The 21269-nt window shown below is 45.6% G+C and overlaps 2 protein-coding genes across 2 annotated transcripts in view; one reads left to right on the forward strand and one right to left on the reverse strand.

The window, feature by feature from the left end:
* LOC310814545 (photoreceptor outer segment membrane glycoprotein 2-like) overlaps positions 1–1010 on the forward strand; it is a gene marked incomplete at both ends in the record, with an annotated part of 2092 nt that extends 1082 nt beyond the window's left edge. Inside the window, one exon of the mRNA XM_083684029.1 lies at positions 744–1010. Within this exon, the coding sequence (XP_083540155.1) occupies positions 744–1010 (267 nt within the window). The remainder of the gene's footprint in view (positions 1–743) is intronic.
* A 1736-nt stretch (positions 1011–2746) lies between these two features.
* On the reverse strand, positions 2747–21011 carry ubr1 (ubiquitin protein ligase E3 component n-recognin 1; the record flags this gene model as incomplete). Its single annotated transcript, XM_083683759.1, has 47 exons — positions 2747–4298; positions 4705–4806; positions 4927–5097; positions 5209–5286; positions 5392–5448; positions 5609–5717; positions 5815–5951; positions 6241–6328; positions 6425–6572; positions 6672–6739; positions 6966–7062; positions 7164–7219; positions 7451–7599; positions 7941–8037; positions 8148–8248; positions 8371–8523; positions 8651–8744; positions 8943–9151; positions 9387–9568; positions 9680–9760; positions 10297–10400; positions 10553–10652; positions 10776–10930; positions 11094–11142; positions 11274–11376; positions 11586–11638; positions 11771–11895; positions 12058–12121; positions 12206–12307; positions 12468–12533; positions 12653–12763; positions 13087–13148; positions 13346–13526; positions 13657–13785; positions 14100–14199; positions 14784–14941; positions 15071–15169; positions 15276–15364; positions 15485–15586; positions 15931–16054; positions 16195–16257; positions 16523–16661; positions 17668–17795; positions 19214–19324; positions 19481–19559; positions 20001–20260; positions 20967–21011. 47 exons carry the CDS (start codon positions 21009–21011, stop codon positions 4157–4159), a joined length of 5220 nt encoding a protein of 1739 aa, XP_083539885.1. The 3' UTR covers positions 2747–4156.
* Positions 21012–21269: the final 258 nt, after the last annotated feature.

The raw sequence follows: 21269 nt of genomic DNA on the forward strand, positions 1-21269 counted from the left end.
AACAATATGTGGGTTTATTTTTCAGAGAAAGTGGATTTGATGTTGCAGAATTTATCCATAAAGCCAAGGACAGGAGAAAACATGCACTGTATGTGTGTGAATTGTGTGATGAAGATGTGTATTGTAAATTGTGTATTGGATCGATCATATAAGTGCATTTAAAACAATCATTGAAAGTATCCTCCTATAACTAAGCCAAGATAGGTTAAACATAGAAGTACTGCATAAAGTTCCTGCCATTTTCAGTTTACATGCAGTACACCACTCCTTTTTTAGACTCAAACTACTCAATCTACATCTGTGTGCGCTTTATTCTATATCTATAACCAATTGTCTGTGCAGGGAAGTGATCATCGCTATATTATAGAGCTCTGTTCATCCTCCCTGGCCCTTTCTCCTCCAATAGCATGATTAGTTGTATGGTTCATTCACTTTGCATGCTCCCTAATCCCACCCTAAACCTCTGTTGGGACTTTGGCTCCAGGTTATCCATCCAGCTCTCTCCTCGGACACGCCCACTGTCCTCTATGAGGTCACACAAGACTGGCACGACATACCAATCCCAAACCTGCAGGCAGCTCCCTTCAGGAGAGAACGAGACACACATACTGTATCTCATTCTGATCTGCAAATTATATTCACAGATAGTTTATGAGATATGTTTTTTTAAATGTTTTCGGTTCAAGTAGGAACTACCAATGGATTTTTTTTTAGAGATATTTGTCCTTCTGTGTCTCCTGTAGCTGTCAGTGTTGACCGGAGTGCGCTACCTCCAGACCTCTCTGGAGAACGTGCTGAGACAGGGGGACCCAGACTCAGAGTCAGACGGCTGGCTCCTGGAGAACAGCTTCGTGGAGACGGCACGCTCCAACTTCAACATCATCAAGAGCCTGGGCAAGTGCAACCAGATTGACACAGCCAACAATGGAGACCCCAATATCGACGTCCCCTCTACAGCCCACTATGGACCAGACAATGTACCACCTAAGCAAATACCTGTAGCCAGTTGACCACTGCTCTGACTATCAACCGCCTTGAACAATTACGAACAAGGCTGTTCACTTGGTCCAGAGAATATGATCTATCTATCTATCTCTGTATGTGTTACATACAGAAACATGGAATCATATTGACATATGGCTGGTCAAGGTTTCTTTGCAAATGGAGCCATGTCTACGAGAGGACATACTATTAATTACTTACTACCAATTACATTTCATGTGCCTCAGCCCAACTGTGTTATGATAGGGGCATTGGTTCAGATCAAAATCAGCAGAACCTATCATGTAATGGGACAACACAACGACTATGGAGCATTTGACATTTTAGAGACGGATAGGCCTACGTACGCCTGAATAATGTCATCAGTAATGAACTTTAGATATCAGATAGAAACATGGTACGGTATGAAAGTGTTAATTTGTTAGATACAGGTACTGTAGCTATACCCTCCCCTGTTTTGCTAGTATAGACTAGTAACTGGGTCTTACTCAATGTTACGACCAAGCCTTGTCATAATGACGAAATCGTGCAGGGCATGAACGCAGGGGAAGGGGTATTTGAGCAGTGAGGTGTGATGAACAATGCCTACAGAGGGAACACTTGGGATGTACACTGTCCAACAAGCAAGAGAAGCTTGTACAAATTATCTCTTTGTCTTCATAACTACTGTTATCAAGATTCAGATAATTGTTGCTCTCGATGCTTGCTGCTTTTCTTCCAACACAAAAGTACTTCTTTGTCAAGTGTGTTCACTTGTGTTTACTACTACTGGAGAATTGTGAAGACCAAGCACAGACGAGTGTTGGCACAAAAGAACAATCCCAGGTGCTACTTTTCTATTGTACTCTCTCTGACATAAACCACTTAAACATGTCAAATTTGTGTCCATTGTTTTTCTTTCAACGCAATGCTGTGAAATTGCACAACAAAACAGACTTATCACTCAAAGCCTATGTGCGTGACAGAAAGAACAAGCTATGGAATTCTTTGCAATAATACGAATGGTCCTAGAAACCCTCTAATCTGGGAGCTAATGGGATTTGACATTTATGTCTCGCCTCCAATAAGTCAGCAGATACAATACAGGATCCTATTACAGGAGGAGAGCCAGGAACGCAGAGACAAGGGAGAGAGGGACTTAACACCTCTCAGCTTGATACACTGAGATGACCAGGTACAACGGTACACCCACCTCAAATCAAATCAATACGGCATCTTAAGAAGTCTGGTGTGAGAGGAATTGTATTTTAACTCAGGCTTTAAGCCAAACAAGGCACAGTACGGTACCTGCCCCGGAAGAGGAGGGGATTCACACAGAAGAAGGATATAGGGATGAGGCAAGATAAGGCATTTTAGCACGTCAGATTTAATATAGAGCCTTGTGTCTGACTAATGACCAACAGCACTGTTTCTGGACAGGCTATTAGTCTCGTAAAACCACACTCAGGTGTTGCCAGGAGAAAGAAAGGCTTAGTAGTGTGGGGATAATTATAAGCTTGGGGATTTAACATGGAGAGTTCGTTCAGCGAGGGGCACTGAATAACAGGTAAATGGGATTTAAGTTAGCACCAGAACTGAGTTAATAGTACAGCATCCAGGCAACCATTCATTCATATGTACTGCACAGGTATACTTCCTTGTTTACTGACATTCGCTTTTTTACATTCACCTCTGATTGGCTCTTTTCAGAAAGTGCACATTGATGAAAAATATGGCTTTCTAATTCACAGTCTGACACAGAGAGCACAGGAGCTACTGTAGTATCTTTATTCACACAGCCTGGTTATCATACAGCACTGTCAAGCAACGCAAATAAGGAATATTACTCAAAATAAATCCATACAGTATATGCACAAATAACCTTAATTTTCCTGAAAAGTTTGATGTACAAAGCCAACTGAATTTTTATAGAGATATTATACTGCCTTATCATATGCTCTCCAATAAAATGTACCATAATTATCTTAAATAGAGTATTGTAACATGTGCTCCTATTCACTTTGTGAAATTATTCAAATGTGTACAGAGTTGTATTTAGCGTTGCTGGTATGAAGCTTTCTGTCGCCAATAGCATTGACCTAAATACATTTGATTATCATATCCATAGCAAAATGTGATTATAATTATAATCCAGGTTTTATGGATAGCAGTTGACAATGTTCCCATACACAATTCTTTAAAGGACTTAAGACAAGACTAAAAGCATCTAATGAATGCATTTGGATGGTCAAACATGTACATGTATGTTGCGAGAACTTTTATGATTTGAATTCAAAACCACCGTTAGACACGTGCCTACAGGTGATCATAATGGCAAAATACATCAATGACTAACATTTTGAGAAAGAAAACAAAATACACAGAGATCATAATGTGCATAAAGGGTCTGTACTTCATAATGTGCATCTTTTTTTTCAAAATAAACCATAAAATAACCATTTTTGTTCATACAGTAAAATACTGAATTATTCCTTAGACTTTCGCTTTACACCAGTATAGAAATTGCTTGTATATCTATACATGTAATATCTATCAATATGTATTTCATTGAATAAGGGTGATGGTCAGAAACATGGGCGAGGTGCCAATATAAAGTGGAAGCATGATCCCAAAAGCCATTTCCAATCGAGTTAAATCTTTACCCACCGACTCCAAAGTTAGCCAATTCCCATATCATATAACCTTTTCAAGTCTTAAAACAAAGGAGAGATTGCAGATAATTCACAGCATCAATAGGGAGAGGTTTTAAACACACAAGCTGATGACAGAAAGATATTGGGGTGGATTACATGTTTTCCTTTTATTTGAATAAGCTCCTTTGGAAAGAAGTGGGGACATTATTCCAAGCAAAACTCACAGTCCTCTCACAGCAGACAATCAAAATAAAACAAGGCTACTTCGGTTCCTATCGTCTCCTCCTCCTCCTCGGCCTTCTCTGTACCGGCTTTTCTACTCTCCCTTTGGGATCCTGGGGGAGGGAATGGCTGCTCGGGGCCCACCGCTCCAGGAGAGGAGGTGTGTGTGTGTGTGTGTGTGTGTGTGTGTGTGTGTGTGTTTATGTGTGTGTGTGTGTCAGGGGTAGTGCTTCAGGCTGTGCCCCTGGCCTGACTGTGCCCACATGGCCTGACCATACCCAGCACACCTGGGCTGCCCCTCACAGCATCTGCCACTCGAGGGCGAACATGACGTTGACCACCTCCAGGCTGCGGGCGATCTCCTCCAGTATGCAGTGCTGCTGCCACAGCTGGTGGAGCTTCCTGTAGCGCTCGGGGCACAGGTGAAGGGGGTTCCCCCTCCTAGTAAACACATCATATACATGGTCAGTGATACTGGACTCTCATTACATTTCCTTTCTCAGACTGCCAACCCAGTTACCAGTTAGTAACCAAGGCTACAAACTTGGTCGACTCAATTCCTATAAAAAAAATACTCTTCTCGGGGCGCTTAGTGGCGTTGCACACTAATGCCCATACCACATAATCGCAAGGTTCCTGGTTCGATTCCGACCCTCGACACGTCTTGCTTGTCCTCTCTCTCCCCCATCCTTCCTGTCAATCTCTACTGTCTCTATCCCAATAAAGCAGAAATGCCCTAAAAACATATTTAAAAAAAAATATATATATACTGTTCTTACACAATGGGGCATAAAACGATATATGTAGTGACAGAAAAATGCTGAGAGAGAGAGGGAAGGTATCTTACCCCAGCTGTGGATCGGTCTCCCCATAGTCGTCAAGGTAAGGGGCAGGATAGGTGCTGCCTCGTGTCTTACTTGCCATCAGAACTATCTCACACTCTCTTATCCTGGCAGACAGAAGAACAACACAACGCTCAGTTGGAGAGAACAGATAATCCAGGCGTGTGGTTGAACCCTGAGGACGTGTCCATCCCTGGCGGCCCCTTGCCTCTGACCCCCTGACCCACCTGAGGAACATGCCCACTCCGGCCCCACAGGTGGCAGCGTGGGCAGTGCAGGCGCCCACGTCCTCCCCGTCCAGCTGTGTCTGACAGCAGTTGCTCTGGGAGCACAGCATGGTCCCACAGAAGAGGCACAGGGTGGGGTGCTTCCTCTCATCGTCGGTGGACTTAGGACACCTGAGGAACAGGGTAGAAGGGGTAGGGGTAAGAAGGGGCATTACAGGTTTTTATATCATCGCCAACTGAAAGATTTAGAGTAGTGCCGTTGGCATGTAGTGCCACACTTACTGAAAGTGACTGGCTTGATTGAGGAGTGCGCTGTAATCCTCGGGAAGATCGACTAACCGATTCCTTTTCCTGGGATACCTGCAATATTCATGTTGTATATTACAATTCAGCGATTCGTATTAGAGGATTGGGTGGGGAGGTGCAAAGTCTTGTCATTAAGCTGCAAAGTGAATGTGACCTCACCTGATTGTCTGCATTTCCCCTTTCAGGGCTTTGGTAACAGCTGGGTTCCCACACCACCTGAGGGGGAACAGAAGCCATCAATGCACGAGGGCCCTTCTAGTCACATGATCAGTTGTCAGGGGGATACACACCACAGTGCATGACTGATTACATCATCATGATTACATCAACATCAGTTAGAAGGGATAATACATTCCATGATTGAATTTGAGAGTACCTCTGTAGTAACGGAGAAACAGTCTCCCTGTGCTCGTGGAAGAGCTGGAAAACATTGGAAGGCAATGCCAGATAACTGCACAGCGCCTCCATCTGACCTGGACAGGTGACTGCAACAGAGAACAACACAAATGGCTCAGTCAATACATACATAGGAGCCTGTATTCAATCCTCATATGCACCACGCCAGTCAAAGCCCTGTGCTACCTGCAGTACTGGAGAGCTCCTCTGGAGGGGGCACTCCTGTAAGGCAATTGAAGAAGAGGGCAGCGCAGCGCAGGAAAGGCGTAACCCCTCTCCTGACTCGCTCTGCCACAGAGCTGCCAGACACATCGGCCCTAAGCCTGGTCAGAGAGACATGATAAGACAATCAGATTAAAGAACACAATTGACTTGACTGGATCTTCACATTCTCAACACTGGTTTCTGAGGAGCATAGTAAAAAAGCTCAGGATAAAAGTAAAAGTGTGTTTTGGACACAAAAGAAAATGGCTCACGTCCTTGGGTCGACACGTCTTACATGTCATCCCTCCTCTCTCCCACCCATCCTTCCTGTCAATCTCTACTGTCTCTATCCCAATAAAGCAGAAATGCCCTAAAAACATATTTAAAAAAAAAAGGAGCTCCACTTACCCCTCGGTACATTGTGACACAGCAGCGTATAGCTCTGCAGCTGACCTCGCTTCCTCTCCTTCTTCTCCTCCAGACACCCCTGGGAAATCTGCACACACAATTTCACGACATACTTTATCTCTGCTCTGAGTTACGCTGCCTTTGCAGGTACGTCAGACATTGTCCTTGCGCTTGGTGACATTACCTGTGGAGGAGAGGAGAACCTGCACCATGTGGGCCATGGTGACCAGGTGTAAGATGTGGAGGTGGTTGTAAGCTGAGCTGACAGCAGAGGGCCGCAGGTCTACTGCCTCCTCCTGGTAGAGAGCAGGAATGGACAGCACCAGCCCCACCTAATACCACAGAGTGAGAAAGAGGGTGGTTTGAATCTAAGGTGTGTTGAAGTCCTACCTACAGAAGTATACTGGTTACGTCTATCAGGGGCGACTTACCAGAAGGTGGAAGAAGTCCACCTCTAGAAGGGAAGGAGTGCTCTCTGCACCCATGGTGGGTAACAAAGCTGAAGACACAGAGAGAGAGAGAGAGAGAGAGAGAGAGAGAGAGAGAGAGAGAGAGAGAGAGAGAGAGAGAGAGAGAGAGAGAGAAAGAAAGAAAGAAAGAAAGAAAGAAAGAGAGAGAGAGAGAGAGAGATGGGCAACAGCTATTACAAAGAGAACTACTGCACAGTCACACAAAAACGACTTGATAACGTATGGTGGATGTCTGGGTGTGGCATGGACATGTACCTCCCAACATGTCTGTGAAGTGCTTCTGAATGACAGCCTGGGAGCTCTTCAATCGCTGGGTTGCAGAAAACTGAACCACAGCCTTGAGTCCCGCCAGCTGGAACAGATAGCAGAGGTACTCAGACAACAGCTCAACCACCACAGAGAACAGGTCAAAACACGTGAGACACACCATCCCTCCTCTGTAACATATCTGACCTGTCTGTTTTGTAAAGAGCCAAACAGTGCCTTGTCCTCTTCCTGTAGCATATTTTCTGTGAGGAGACAAACATATGTGGATGAGAATGTAATTCAGCGTTGGGGAAAAATTAGGAGGTAAAAACATAAGACAAGAAGGAAAAATTTGGAGGTAAAATTAAGAGGTAAAAAGATAAGACAAAAAAAAAGTGGGAAAAAATGAGAACAAGATTGGAGAGAGAGAGAGAGAAAAAAGGACAGAGGGTAACAGACAGGGAAACAGAGCCATGTAAACACGGGAGCCTCACCGATGGCCTGGATGGTGAAGGCACAGGTGTTCCAGGTCATGATGGGCACGCGGGGGCACATCTCGTTGGGTGCCGTCTGTAGCCCCACCCTGTGGACCGTGGTGGCACACACCACCAACATCTCTGTGATGCTGGGCGAGTACTTCCTCCTGAGGGGAGCCAAGAGGAGAGGACCTTTATATATAAGTACCATTTAAGCTGACACTTTTATCCAAAGCGACTTACATTGCAGTGAGTACATTTTTCAGTATATATGGTCCCAGCAGGAATCAAACCCCACAACCCTAAGCGTTGTTAGCGCCATGCTCTACCAACTGAGCCACAGAGGACCGTTACCATCTTGAGAGTATTCATCACAGAGAAGGAGATGGCTGACACAACAATAGATACTGAAGGACAAACAACGTGGAAATGAGATGTCAGCGTGTGTCATCATTATCGCCACAGACAAACGGAGAATAAGGCTATTTGGAGCACTGTGATGACTCACGGCTCTTGTACTCCGAAGCTGAGGATGGAGCGGAAGTCTGGCTGGCCTTCCCCAAAGAGTGCAGTCTCTCCATCACTGCTGCGCTCACTGCTGCTCTCTGTGCCACAGTCAACACAGGGGAAACATGGGAGTCACACACGGCCACAGGGGGCCTGACAGGGGAGGTGTATAACTTCAATAGGAGTGAGGGTCAATGTAGGTCTTTACCGGGTCCCTGAGTGACAGACTTGAGCCCTTTGATGCGAGCAGAGAGGATCTGGATCCAGCGAGGGAGGGTGAGGTGCTGTCCCACCAGCACTGCATTCTCACTGAAGACAGGAAGGAACAGACCCACTCAAACAGGTCTCTTTCACAATTGAGGCACGGTCACGTTTAGTGATTTGAATACCCCAAAAAACACAAAAGGCAAAAGGAAGAAAGAGTGACATACTAGTTAAGTGTCAGGGGTTCCAAAGGGATGAGTGGAACCACGGTGTTGCACAGGGACTTGCAGAGGGGACACATGTACTCCCCGTTCTCCAGGTCAATGATCAACTCAGCATGGAGTCGGTTCCGCGTGGTGTTCTGGACCGCCTCAAAGTACCTGGAACACAGATGGAAACCAAAATCGGAGATAACACTTAGGACCATGACTCCTTCTTCGGCAGTGGTTCTAAACAACTATGACGTTATTGCTGATTTATAAGACATCTTTCATTGCAGTGACTCACTTCTGCCAGCAGGTGGCATGCATGACATGGCCACAGCTGCCAGTGTGGGTCCCCACAGCCAGGTCAGAGGGCATAAATAGAGGATACGAGATCTCTGTCACGGAGGAAAACACAAGAATATTAAAATAATCTGCAAAAATACCATAACAATAAATAGTGCGTGATGTGGACATATCTGCTCAGACCTCATATCCCGTCCGTACCGCTGGGCAAACAAACACGTTGTACAGTGGTGCCATTTCAGACAGATATGCAAACACAGACGAGGGAATGAAGGGGACAGAACACCGACCTTCAGCCTTGTTAGCCAGAGTCTTTCCCCGGCACTGTGTCAACACTGTGGACTTCTGTACACAGGCGGTGAGAACCATGGCGGGGGAGCGGGCCTGGACCTCCTGCTCCTCCTGACACAGGATGCAGGTCAACACCTCCCTCTCTGCTGGGGTCGACCCCCGGTGAGGCCCAACTGCCACACACGACTCCCCCAGCTCCATGGCACAGCTACGGGGCGGCACAGGGGGGGGGAGGAACATGAGACCAACGCACTGACTCATATTACCACAGAAAACACACCTCCTCCTAATCGTCAAAAGACACTGAAGTGAGAAACCTACATGAACAAATATGGATTCACTCTTCATAGTAAGCCCGTCCCAGGTTATCACAAGCTAGAGCGGATTATAAAAGGAAGAGCAACACTCTGTGGTCTCCCTCCTAGTCACAAGCTCTCCCTCACCTTTCAATGGAGGCTATGGGCTCTCCCTGAGTTCCACTCTCTGGCATATTGTCATACAGCATCTTGTTTGACTCAATAAAGTTCTTCTGCATGGCCGACATCTGGGCCATGATCTTCTGACGGTGGAGTTTGGCTGCCTCCGCCTTCCTCTTCCGCTCCGCCTTGTCCTTGTCCTGGACGATCTGTCAATCAATGGAGGACACATATTAGACAGAAGGTGAGGTGCACTAATGAATACTCCAAAAAGGTCTTTCTGAAGCTATGTCTTCCTATGATATCTTGTGTGTTTTTACCTCCTCTGGTTTGGTCTGCTCCATGCTCATGGAGGCTGCTGGATTGGACTTCTCCCTATGGCACTTCACCATCTCGAACATCTACCAGAGAGAAATCACCATTTAAAACAGAGATCATCATAATTGTAAAAAAAAAAAGTGCTGACTCCGGGCTTCAACAGTGCTTACTCCAGGCCTATTCGGTGCTTAAAAATCAGGCCTTTTACCTCCTCTACCCCCCCCCCCCCCCCCCCCCCCCCCCCAAGAGCGAAGTTTAGAGTGAGCTCGGAATGTTCTTATCATCCAAGGGCTTTAGTCGGTTAGCTTGCTGTAACTACACAATCGAACTGATCTGCACAGAGCTTTTTACAAATACAAGTTACCAGAACCTGTTGGGGAAACTGGAGGATTTGACATGTTGTCTCCATATAGTTCGCCACCTTACGAACTGAAGAATGTCAAAAACAAACTGAAGATCATATACGGGGCGTGACTAGAAAGCCCATCTGTGGAAATTCAAAAACAGGCTTGTTCACTAGGCTCGAAGCACCTGGCTTTGAGCACTAGCAGTCCGCTAGTAAGCCTTGGCACACACTGGCACCTCTGTCGAAAAGCGTCTAATGAGCAGATAAGCCCACCTGCAGTGTCCACTTAATCATGTCCTTCTGGGCTTCAAGGGAGGGAAGTGCCTTCATCTTAGACAGGAGGTGGAACACAGACTTGCCGTGCTCTGAGGCAATTCCTGAGAGAGAAATGGTTATTTATTTATTTTTTTGCAGGAACAACACAGTCATGAAATGTACTCTTTGCTACACACTACAGAGCTACATGAGAGGGATGACACTCAATGATCAATATTAAGGGGCATACATAAGGAAAAATGGAGGCACTCACTACGAGCCTTCACGCTGAAATCAAAGGTCACCTCCTCCACTGTACTGGCCTCCAGCTGGGTCTTCTCCTCCAACAGCCCCTGGGATATCAAGTGCAAGGCCTGGGGGGACACGCTCAGTTACCACAGGGGATTCATGTAGAAAAAAACAAGAGTGCAGCAGAGAGGACAAGTGTAACGAGAGAGAGATAATGGAAAGATAATGGAAAGATAATGGAAAGTTACCCTCTGGACCATGGCCTCAGTCCACTGAGTGGCTCGGTCCTCCACTGCCCTCTGCAGAACCCGTCTCAGGATGTGGACCAGGATGTCAGAGCAGAGCAGGCGCACTATGCCGGAGAAGGCTGGGCAGAAGGGTGGGGGCACCGGGGGCCGCAGGGCTGGCCACGGAGAGAGAGACACGGTGTTGAGTCAGAAGAGTAGCCTTGCATCAGCCTAAAAGCGATAACTCACAACATGGTGTCTGATGTGACGAATGGTCCCGGATGATCGGACTCAGGCAGCTGAGAAACGGTCGCAGAGCAGAGAGGTGGCGACACTCACCTTTATCACTGCCCTCCTGAGTTCTCCTCTTCTTCTGGAAATCCTCTGCCTGAATCACAGAGAGAAGAGGACAGGTATTCATGAGGACAAGCCAGACAACCAATGTCTAAAACATGAACAAACCGCTCTATAAAAACAGTGGTGTGTGTGTGTGTGTGTGTGTGTGTGTGTGTGTGATACCTTGCTGTGCTGGGATTTAGAATAGTGGTAGAAGAAGGGGTTGAATTCTGGCAAACACTCTTTCCTCACTTCATACAAGCCGTGGCCAGAGACACCTGGCTTTCTGAAGTAAACAATAAAAATAGATAAAGTATTAATTTATATTAATAAATTTTAATTATAAAGTAACAGATGGACATTCAACAACATAAAACCTTACTCTCCTCTAAAAAAAAAAATAGACCCACAAATTGGATGATGGTATAGTCAAGATAACATGAAATGCTTACAGAAACTAGGTTGGGCCTCAACACTTGCAGGAGAACCACTTACTTGAAGGTGGCAACTTTTGGGATGACAGTTTCCAGCCCAGTTTCATGGCTCTCCTATGGAAAAAAAGGAAAGTCAGGTTAAACTCAGGTAATATAACCTCAAATAACCTAATATCATAATAATTTTAAAAAAAACCACTTCTGCTGCAGTGTGCTTTTATGGTGTCATATTGTTGCATGTCTCACATTCTCTGGCAGGCCCTTGACCAGACTGCTGTGGGCCATAGGCTCGATGCACAGCAGGTGCATCACCTCCCTCATGGTCACGTCCTCTTTGGTCACATGGCTGATGCCTGGGACGTACCTCTCTCCTGGGGACACAAGAGACAGGCTGAGTGAGATACGCTCCGACGAGTTACCATCAGCTAATTGTCCCACAGCCAACCAACCTAACAGCGGTGCTCTACACTTGGGAGCATGAGTCAGACGTTTACTTTGGAATTGTTTTTATTTAGAAAACAGCTGGGATGTACCGACGATGATGATCAGGAGGTAGAGCATCTCTTCTGTTAACCGGTTCCACTGTTTCAAGAGTTCCTGCAATAGAGGGAGTAGTACTTCAATGACCAAACTTAGGAACTATGATTGATTTGAAGGAATAGTTTTGTGGGTCTTTCTTACTTGGTCTTTGCTTGAGCAACTCCCGTTAAAAACATCAAAGAGCTCAAATCTCTGCAAGATCATCATGAGAAAGTGGTTGGGGTCCATTTTGGATGCAGCAATCTATGAATGGTTTTGAGAAGAATGTTAAAATCATTTGCTTGTAGGCAGGAGACTCCACAGAATGAAACTTAGGCGAGTTCAGGAGCGAGGTTGTCACTGATGAACACTATAATAATAATAATAATAATAATACTACATTTATGTATTGATGAACACTAACCTGTAGCATGAGGATGTCCTTATCAAACATTTCATCCCTGCATTTCACATCCTGGTAGTAATAGACCTGGGAAGGAGAAACAACACCATCAGATTCACCTCAAGTCAGTCAGAACAACAGAAAGCTGAAGCTAAAACACATGGAGTTTTGTATGCGTCACCAAACATTTTTTTTTTTTACTGTACCTGGCTGACAAGAGAGAGACCGTTCCTGCGCCACATTTCAGCTGAGACTTGGGCAGCCAGCACCACACAGCGCAGAGGGTGCTCTGCAAAGTGGGTAAAGTCACAGCTCTCCTGTAACACACACACACACACACACACACACACACACACACACACACACACACACACACACACACACACACACACACACACACACACACACACACACACACACACACACACACACACACACACACACACACACACACACACACACACTTCAGCACCAGCCAGAGGATTGTCTGCACGACAACTAGCAAAACAACATGGCACATGCTGACTACCTGGCTGGCTGACTGACCACACAGAGCTTATTCTTACTGACTGACTCACTTACTTACAGAAACATAAAAACAGGGTGACTGATCAAAAGCAAGATTTCAGCTGTCACTTACCGGATCCACATACTCATGGAGTTGTCCGACTGCCCCTGTCCTACAAAGATGTACGTACAGGCCTGTGGGTCACAAGGAACAAGTATTAGAGGTTTTGTACACAAGAGTGAAAGCGCACATGAACTCACATCCAAAAAGGCATGCAGTTTCCCCAACATTACACATTAAATGTACACAAGCTCCACCACATTCCATTAAACCCAGAGCAGTGAGCCAAGGTCCATAGAGGCAGACAGGTGGACAGTACGGCCCTCCTCACCAGCGAGCAGCCTGGAGATGGGCAGGTGTATGCTGACAGGCTCCTGGGACACTTTGTAGGGACGGGCACGGAGGATGTGTTTGCACATGTAGTAATCTGTGGCTTCGCTGTGGAAGGGTTGATTATTGCAGCTCATCAGCGCCTTATGGCACTCCATAAAGGCTAGGAGCAGAACTTTCACCTGGGGGGGGGGCAGGCATGGGCACAGGTCACAGATGGGCCCAGGGACACACACTCTCTTCCGTATTCAAGCAGATAATTTCTCAGAGATTCTAGATTCGGCCATAAGGGCATTGCCCGAGAGCACTCACGTCAGATGAACACCAGTCCTGAAACATGGCCAGGATGTGACGTAGTTGTATCTGAATAGAGAATCCAGCCTCCCATTCCGGCTCCACCTCAATGTGCTGACCAAACTGACGCTTCACCTCCTCCATGCCCTACCAAAACACATTTGTACATAACAAACAACTGGTGAGCTTTTACAATTATGGTCCTCTATGGTTCAGCCGGTACAGCATGGCACTAACAATGCCTAGGTTGTGGGTTTGATTCCCACTGGGACCATATATACTGAAAAATGTATGCACTCATCGCAATGTAAGTCGCTTTGGATAAAAGCGTCAGCTAAATGGCACATATTATTATTATATTACTATATTATATTATACAATGAAAGGAAAGACTAATTCATATTCATATGTCATATTAAAGTGTCAGTCCATCGCTCAATATGAGTGTAATGGATGAGTACCTGCATGCAGGTCAGGAGCTCCAGAAAGACTTTGAGTCCCTCTATGAACTGGAACCTCAGCCCTTCAGTCCATACCGTGGGCTTACTGATCAGAATGTACCTGTTCAGGGAGGGACATAGTATCAATGAGCATCAGGTAGCATCAGCTACAATCAGAGACGCACAGCTGATGTACACTCACCGAACACTTTATTAGGAACACCTGTACACCTTCTCATGGTGGAGTGTGGTGTAATGGTGTGGGGAATGTTTTCTTGGCACACTTTGGGCCCGTTAATACCAATCAATCATCGCTTGAATGCCACAGCCTATTTGAGTATTGTTGCTGACCATGTGCATCCCTTCATGGCCACAATTTACCCATCTTCTAATGGCTACTTCCAGCATGATAATGCACCATGTCACAAAGCAAAAGTCGCCTTCCCAGTCACCAGAACTGAATCCAATAGAACACCTTTGGGATGTGGTAGAACTGGAGATTCACAGCTTGAAAGTGCACCTGAAAAATCAGCAGGAATCGCGTGATGCGATCATGTCATCATGGACCAAAATCTCAAAGGAAGTGGTATCAATGCCATGAAGAATTGAGGCTGTTTTGAGAGCAAAGGGAGGCCCTACCCAGTATTAGTATAGTGTTCCTAATAAAGTGCCCAGTGAGTGTATGTGATGAGACTCAGCACTCACCTGAGGTCGTGGAAGATCACCTGGATCCGGAAAAACTTGTCAGAGTTGTAGCCCTGGAAGTGGAAGCGGTTGTTGGTGTCCAGGTGCTCCCGCAGCATCTCCATGACTGTGTCAACGATCACCTTGATGACATTCCCCTCCTCGATCAGCTCCCTAGCCTGGAGACAGAGAGCGGGGTACAGAGGCACGAAACTGAGGCCGGGCGACAGAAAACCAATCATCTGGTCACATCCAACACACATTCATAATCATGTCACTTTTATTGGTGTCTAGTGTGAGGCCCTTACCAGTGTGGGTACAGTGAAGATCTGGACTGACAGAGCTGTGATAGATATGCTCCTCTCATGGTCATCGCTGATGAAGTCCTGCTGCAGCTGCTTGTAGTGCTAAAGAAACAAAGGGAGGTTTCAGGTGGAGGTTTCAGGTGGAGGTTTCAGGTGGAGGTCAGCCACACGGTACCGAGTGTAAAAGTTACTTCAGTGAACTTCATACCTCAGTGAACTCGATTGCAAAATCCCTCTTGTACTCCGCCTCCATTAGCATGCTACAGAAAATCAACTCGTGGACGATTTTGCGGGCTCCTGGTGGAAATAAGAGAATGGACTCCGATGTAAAATCATGTTTGCAGAGACTATCTGGGCAGCTGGTAACAGAGAGTGGGCCAATAATCCAAGATAACCCCAGACCCCAGGTCTACTTGCCTTTGTACAACCTGGCGTCGTGAAGCATGAGTCGGCTGATCGGGCAGGGCCGATGTCCTCCCCCTTCCAGCGCCACGTAGCTGAACGCCTGCCTGAATCCCACTGACAACCACACAACAACCCCCAGATCAGACAACATACAGATCAGAGCAGTAGTGGTCCTCTGGTGGCTCAGTTGTTAGAGCATGGCGCTAACAACCCTTAAGTTGTGGGTTTGATTCCCGCTGGGACCATATATACTGACATGTATGCACCCACTGCAATGTAAGTCAGTCACTTTGGATAAAAGCCTCAGCTAATATATTATATTAGATCACTCAACTAATACTGTGCCTCCATCTTAGCTTTTCAATGAGCGCAATAGCAAACTAATGTCTCTTTTATTGAGGGAAATAAAAGTGTGAAGAAATGTGAAGATGGGAGGCCTTGCTTCGTAGCTGCAGTACCTGAGTACCCAATGATCTGCTGAAACCAGGTGCCCAGACGCATGGCGAAGCTCTGATGGGCCATGACAGCTGAGTGGAGGATCTCCACACGGAGGGGCTGCAGGGAGATGTGTTCCGAGTTGGACTACAACACACGAGTAGTGCAGGGGTTAGAGTTCACCACTGACTGAGGCATGGAGTTATGACTGAAGATGATCCACATTAAATATTAAGGTGACATACAGTGCTGCAACATGGCAGGCATAAAAAGCTGTTGTTGTTTACCCTGATGCTGTCCTTGGCTAGTTGGCAAGAGCGAAGCGGCCCTCTCTTTACTGCCCGGCGCCCCTGCATTCACAAGACCAATCACCAATCAACCAAAGTGATGTAATACAGAAGGCTTAACCAACCAATGGAAAAGCAAATCGCACCTCGTTATGAACAGTATGCTGGACAATAAGATTAGTCATCCATTATTAGTCGTAATACGTAAACATAAACGTAAACGTAATCCAGTTTCTTTATGTTAATTGTCCTGATTGACGAGATGCTTTAAAATTAATGGAACGGAAAGAGTGAGGGATAACGGTGAAGGCAGGCAGACAGACAGTACCTCTTTGTCGATGAGGGCCGTGTGCGTCTGCGCCTCAGCCTGGTCACAGTGAACGGAGCGCTGAAGGGTGTAGATGACGTGGTCGTACGAGTGGTGCTCGTCGTTGTACAGCACACAGTAGTACGTGTTCTCCTTCACCCTGTGTCATACGGTCACACCACATGAGTGTCACTCTCATTTCAAATCGTCAAAGTGCAATGTGGGTGTATTTGCGAAGTATTTGTAGAGTGGATGCCCTCTGTGGCTCAGTTTGCAGAGCATGGCGCAAACGGCGCTGTTTGGGTGTGTTTGGGTTCGATTCCCGCTGGGACCATATATACTGGAAATTGTATGCACGCACTGCAATGTAAGACGCTTTGGATAAAAGCGTCAGCTAAATGGCATATATATATATATATATATATATATATATATATATATATATATATATATATATATATATATATACACACACACACAGACACTCACCGGCCACTTTATTAGGTACACCTGTTCAACTGCACGTTAACGCAAATATCTAATCAGCCAATCACATGGCAGCAACTCAATGCATTTAGGCATGTAGACATGGTCAAGACGATCTGCTGAAGTATAAACCGAGCATCAGAATGGGGAAGAAAGGTGATTTAAGTGACTTTGAACGTGGCATGGTTGTTGGTGCCAGACGGGCTGGTCTGAGTATTTCAGAAACTGCTGATCTACTGGGATTTTCCACGCACAACCATCTCTAGGGTTTACAGAGAATGGTCCGAAAAAGAGAAAATATCCAGTGAGCGGCAGATCTCTGGGCGAAAATGCCTTGTTGATGCCAGAGGTCAGAGGAGAATGGCCAGACTGGTTCGAGATGATAGAAAGGCAACAGTAACCACTCGTTACAACCAAGGTATGCAGAAGACCATCCCTGAATGCACAACACGTCGAATCTTGAAGTAAATGGGCTACAAAAGGGGGTCCAACCCAGTACTAGCAAGGTATACCTAATAAAGTGGCCAGTGAGTGAGTGTGTGCGTGCGTGCGTGTGTCTATATATATATATAAGAACTGAGGCTGTTTTGAGAGCAAAGGGAGTATTAATATAGTGTTCCTAATAAAGTGCTCAGTGAATGTGTGTATATATAGTGGATATCCTGAGCAGTAGCGGGTACCTGGGCTGAAGCTCTGCTGGTAGCTCAAAGCTCTCTTCCCACACCAGCAGATCTGTGGCGTACCCCAGGAGGACCTGAAACAGCTTTTTAGCACGCTCACGCAAGCCAGGCTCCAACACACATTCATCCTACGGAGGAAAAGCACTCATTATCAAATCACAAACATCTGGCACTATCTGATACATTAAACACACACAGACACATTTTCTGACACGGTATCACACTAACACACAATGTTGGCTGGATAGTCCAGACACATTGTAACCATTAATGCCCGTTTTGCAAATATCATTTAAGAAATGCTCAGTGATAAACAACAGTTTAGTTAGGGGCTAAACACTCTTTTTCTTAAAATAATTCTTGACAAAAGAGGAAGACAAGATTAAACAACAACAAAAGACGTCCAGTACACAATGTATAACTTGGCAAAAGCCCACAATCACAGGAAATTGTAAATGTTGAAATAACCTGAACTAACTCTCATTTCCTTTGCACTCAAAGTGCTCCATCACACAGCACTCACTTTGAACCATGTAGCTTACTGTTTTCCAATAAGATCTACATTAAGTGCCAGGCAAATATGTATAACCATACAAGACCACAATAAACACCTTGCAGACCAATATCAAAGTCTCTTGAACGCACAACACAGTATTTCATACAACCGTTTGACATTTAACACATGGGCAAAAAAAACACATGGTGTAGGTCTGTTTACCCAGTCCAGCCACAACGTCACACTGCCATGTCAAAACAGGGGATGGAATCTGTCACAAAGCATTAGGACTGAGACATTAGCCGCCTGAGTGCTTTCTTGATTGAAACTGAGCCAGTGTTGTTGTGTGATGTGTCACTGCTGGTTACAGACATGTTCAGATTCAGACAGCGAAACAAAAAGCACCCACAGGGCTGGGTCGCCTTCAATGGAAGCACCTGTTGTTTACGGAAAACAGGCAAAGAGCCACAGGGGCCTGCTTTATTTGCACAATGCCCCTGGACCTAATCTGATCAGGGAAAATCCTAGTGATCTTTCCATGTGAAAGGTAAGACAAACCAACACCTGGGCTGCATTCAGGGCTCCAAATGCTGCACTGTTTTTGTCCTGCAACCACGTAATGTTACCAGCAGAGCTTCAACCATCTTTTTTAGACAATATGAATCTTGAATGCACCTCAACTCATCAAGATCAGCAGCAAAATCCGGTCTGCATTTATATGGAAACCATTAAACAATGTGACATAACTTGATGAAAGATCACACAACTGGCCCCTCTCTCAGCCCCATTGTTGTCCATTAAGCCTCTCCACAACCACCCTCCTTCTGCCTCCCTCCTTTCCGGCTCTAATTCGTTTAGTGACGCATTATCATTTGTCATTTTCCCAGACACTTTCTTGTTTCCCAAGAAAAAAGCCACGGCCAAGGTCAAGAGTGCACTCTCTGGCTTAAGACAGGAAAAGGAGCAAACTAGGGTTCATCGACAGAATGGAAACAAAAACGTGACCCCCTGCCTCTCCCGCCTCCCTCTTCCGGCTGTTATGCAACGCACCGTTTCCATGGCAGTGGATGCCCCAGGGTCGTGTTTGGAGCAGCAGGGCCCGGTCTTCCAGGCCTCCAGGTCCCCACAGTCACAGAACCCTCCGCCTGATGAAGCATGCATCTGGAAAACAAACACATGTCACAGAGGGTCAGCAATGAACAGGAACAGCAGGAGAACCATTACTGATATTAAAAGTAATCCCTACAAAAACAACAGAGACAGAATTCACAGATTATTGAAAGCAATGGCAAATCTGATGCCAAGACTGGAACCTACTTTGTATCGATGGCCCTTGTGCACACTGTCCTGGAAGCAGTCCATGCAGAGTACACATGTGGGATCTATTGCACAGTCCCTGCAAGGCCAAAGGGATGGGTTAGCTTAACAATTTGGCTTTAAGACACAGACACAGACACAGACACAGACACACACACACATACACACACACACACACACACACACACACACACACACACACACACACACACACACACATACACACACACACTTCACTTATTAACTATTTATTGTAGCCATTTAAATACTATGGTGTTTTGGTGTGTGAGGTGATCCAAGGTACAGATTCTGTGTATTGTTACCTTGCAGAAATGTATTTTGGTAGCTGAGAAATCAGTGACTTCACAGCCAATCATTACCTTTACTAAACAAATTAAATGCTTTGCAAAAAGGCATACTGTACACCGCAACCCAGACAAAGTGGTCATGAGGTTCTGCAGTTGTGCAACCTAGAGTTCTTGAAGACTAGATAGTCAGGTGTCAGTGGGCTAGATCTGACCTGCAGGAGTAGACCGTCTCCCCCTCCTTGAACACGCGTCCGCAGAGCTGTGAGGAGGCGCTGCCCTGTTTGAGCTTTTCCAGACCAGCCTGGGGGTCCTCCCCGAACAGGAAACACTCCAGGGGCTGCAGCAGACGGCTCTGTACCAGCTCCTCCTCCTCCAGAGGATTGAGTTCTGTCTCCAGGCAGTAGATCTGTGGTACCTGCTCCACCACGTAGCGGAGCAGCTCTGCCCCGCTGTCTGCTGCATCCCGCCATCTCTGCAGGAGGGAGGGAGGGTTGGATTGGGCTGACTTTCATACACCACACAGAACTACTGTAACTAGTCTCCATCTGAGACAACAGCATAGACAGGCATTGAACACATTGACAAGTCTTTGATTATAAATAGCCAAGGCACGAGCAACATATCAAAACATAACACTTACACTGGTTATAAGACATAATGTGATGAGTGTACTTGTAATAATGCCTGTAATTTAATAGAGTGAATAGTTCAAGAACACACAGCTAGACAGATTTTAAGGCCTAAATACTCACTGAGGTCAATAACATCGACAAGAATAAAAAATACAGGATGTCGCGGAGCTTCAAAACTCAAACACAGACACTGTACACATTTTCTCACCTGTCTCCGACTAAACAGCTAGTGTAAGGCTATCACGATGTAATAATAACATAAGAAAAGACAATTGCACAGTTTAACATTTCATTACAAAGTATTACTAAGACTAACGCTGGCTAGCAATTGTTTTTGATAACAAGTCAGCTAGCTAGCTGCGTTAGCTTTATGGCTACTGGGTGCGCATAGCGCATTACCAGGCACAGCGTTCAACCCAGTGTAACTGGAATAATATCTTTCAAATATCAAGTGAAATCATATTCGTAGGTAACCACATAAGATATGCAAAATATGGGATACCTGTGTAACTAAGACAAATTCAATTTACACCTCGAATGGCATACCTTATTGAGCTCCAGCCCGTTTAATGATTTTTCACCTTCCGCCATATTCCATATGCCGTAAAAAAATGTTGCCAGGGAGACGTTCTAGCCCAAGACCTTTTTGCGACGATTCTCGCCTCTGAAACTTCGATAGAAATATTAAAATAAATTATATTTATCGTAAATAGAGTTTAAATTAATCGTAATTTAACACTGCAAAACTATAGCTATATTCATGTTACTTCACAGCTACTTGTGTCGCAAAAATGTCAACCACTGATGTCAACAACAACAAACAAAAGCTGCGCGCTGATAGGCTGTAGA

This window comes from Argentina silus (assembly GCF_951799395.1).
Source record: "Argentina silus genome assembly, chromosome: 13".
Taxonomy (NCBI): domain Eukaryota; kingdom Metazoa; phylum Chordata; class Actinopteri; order Argentiniformes; family Argentinidae; genus Argentina; species Argentina silus.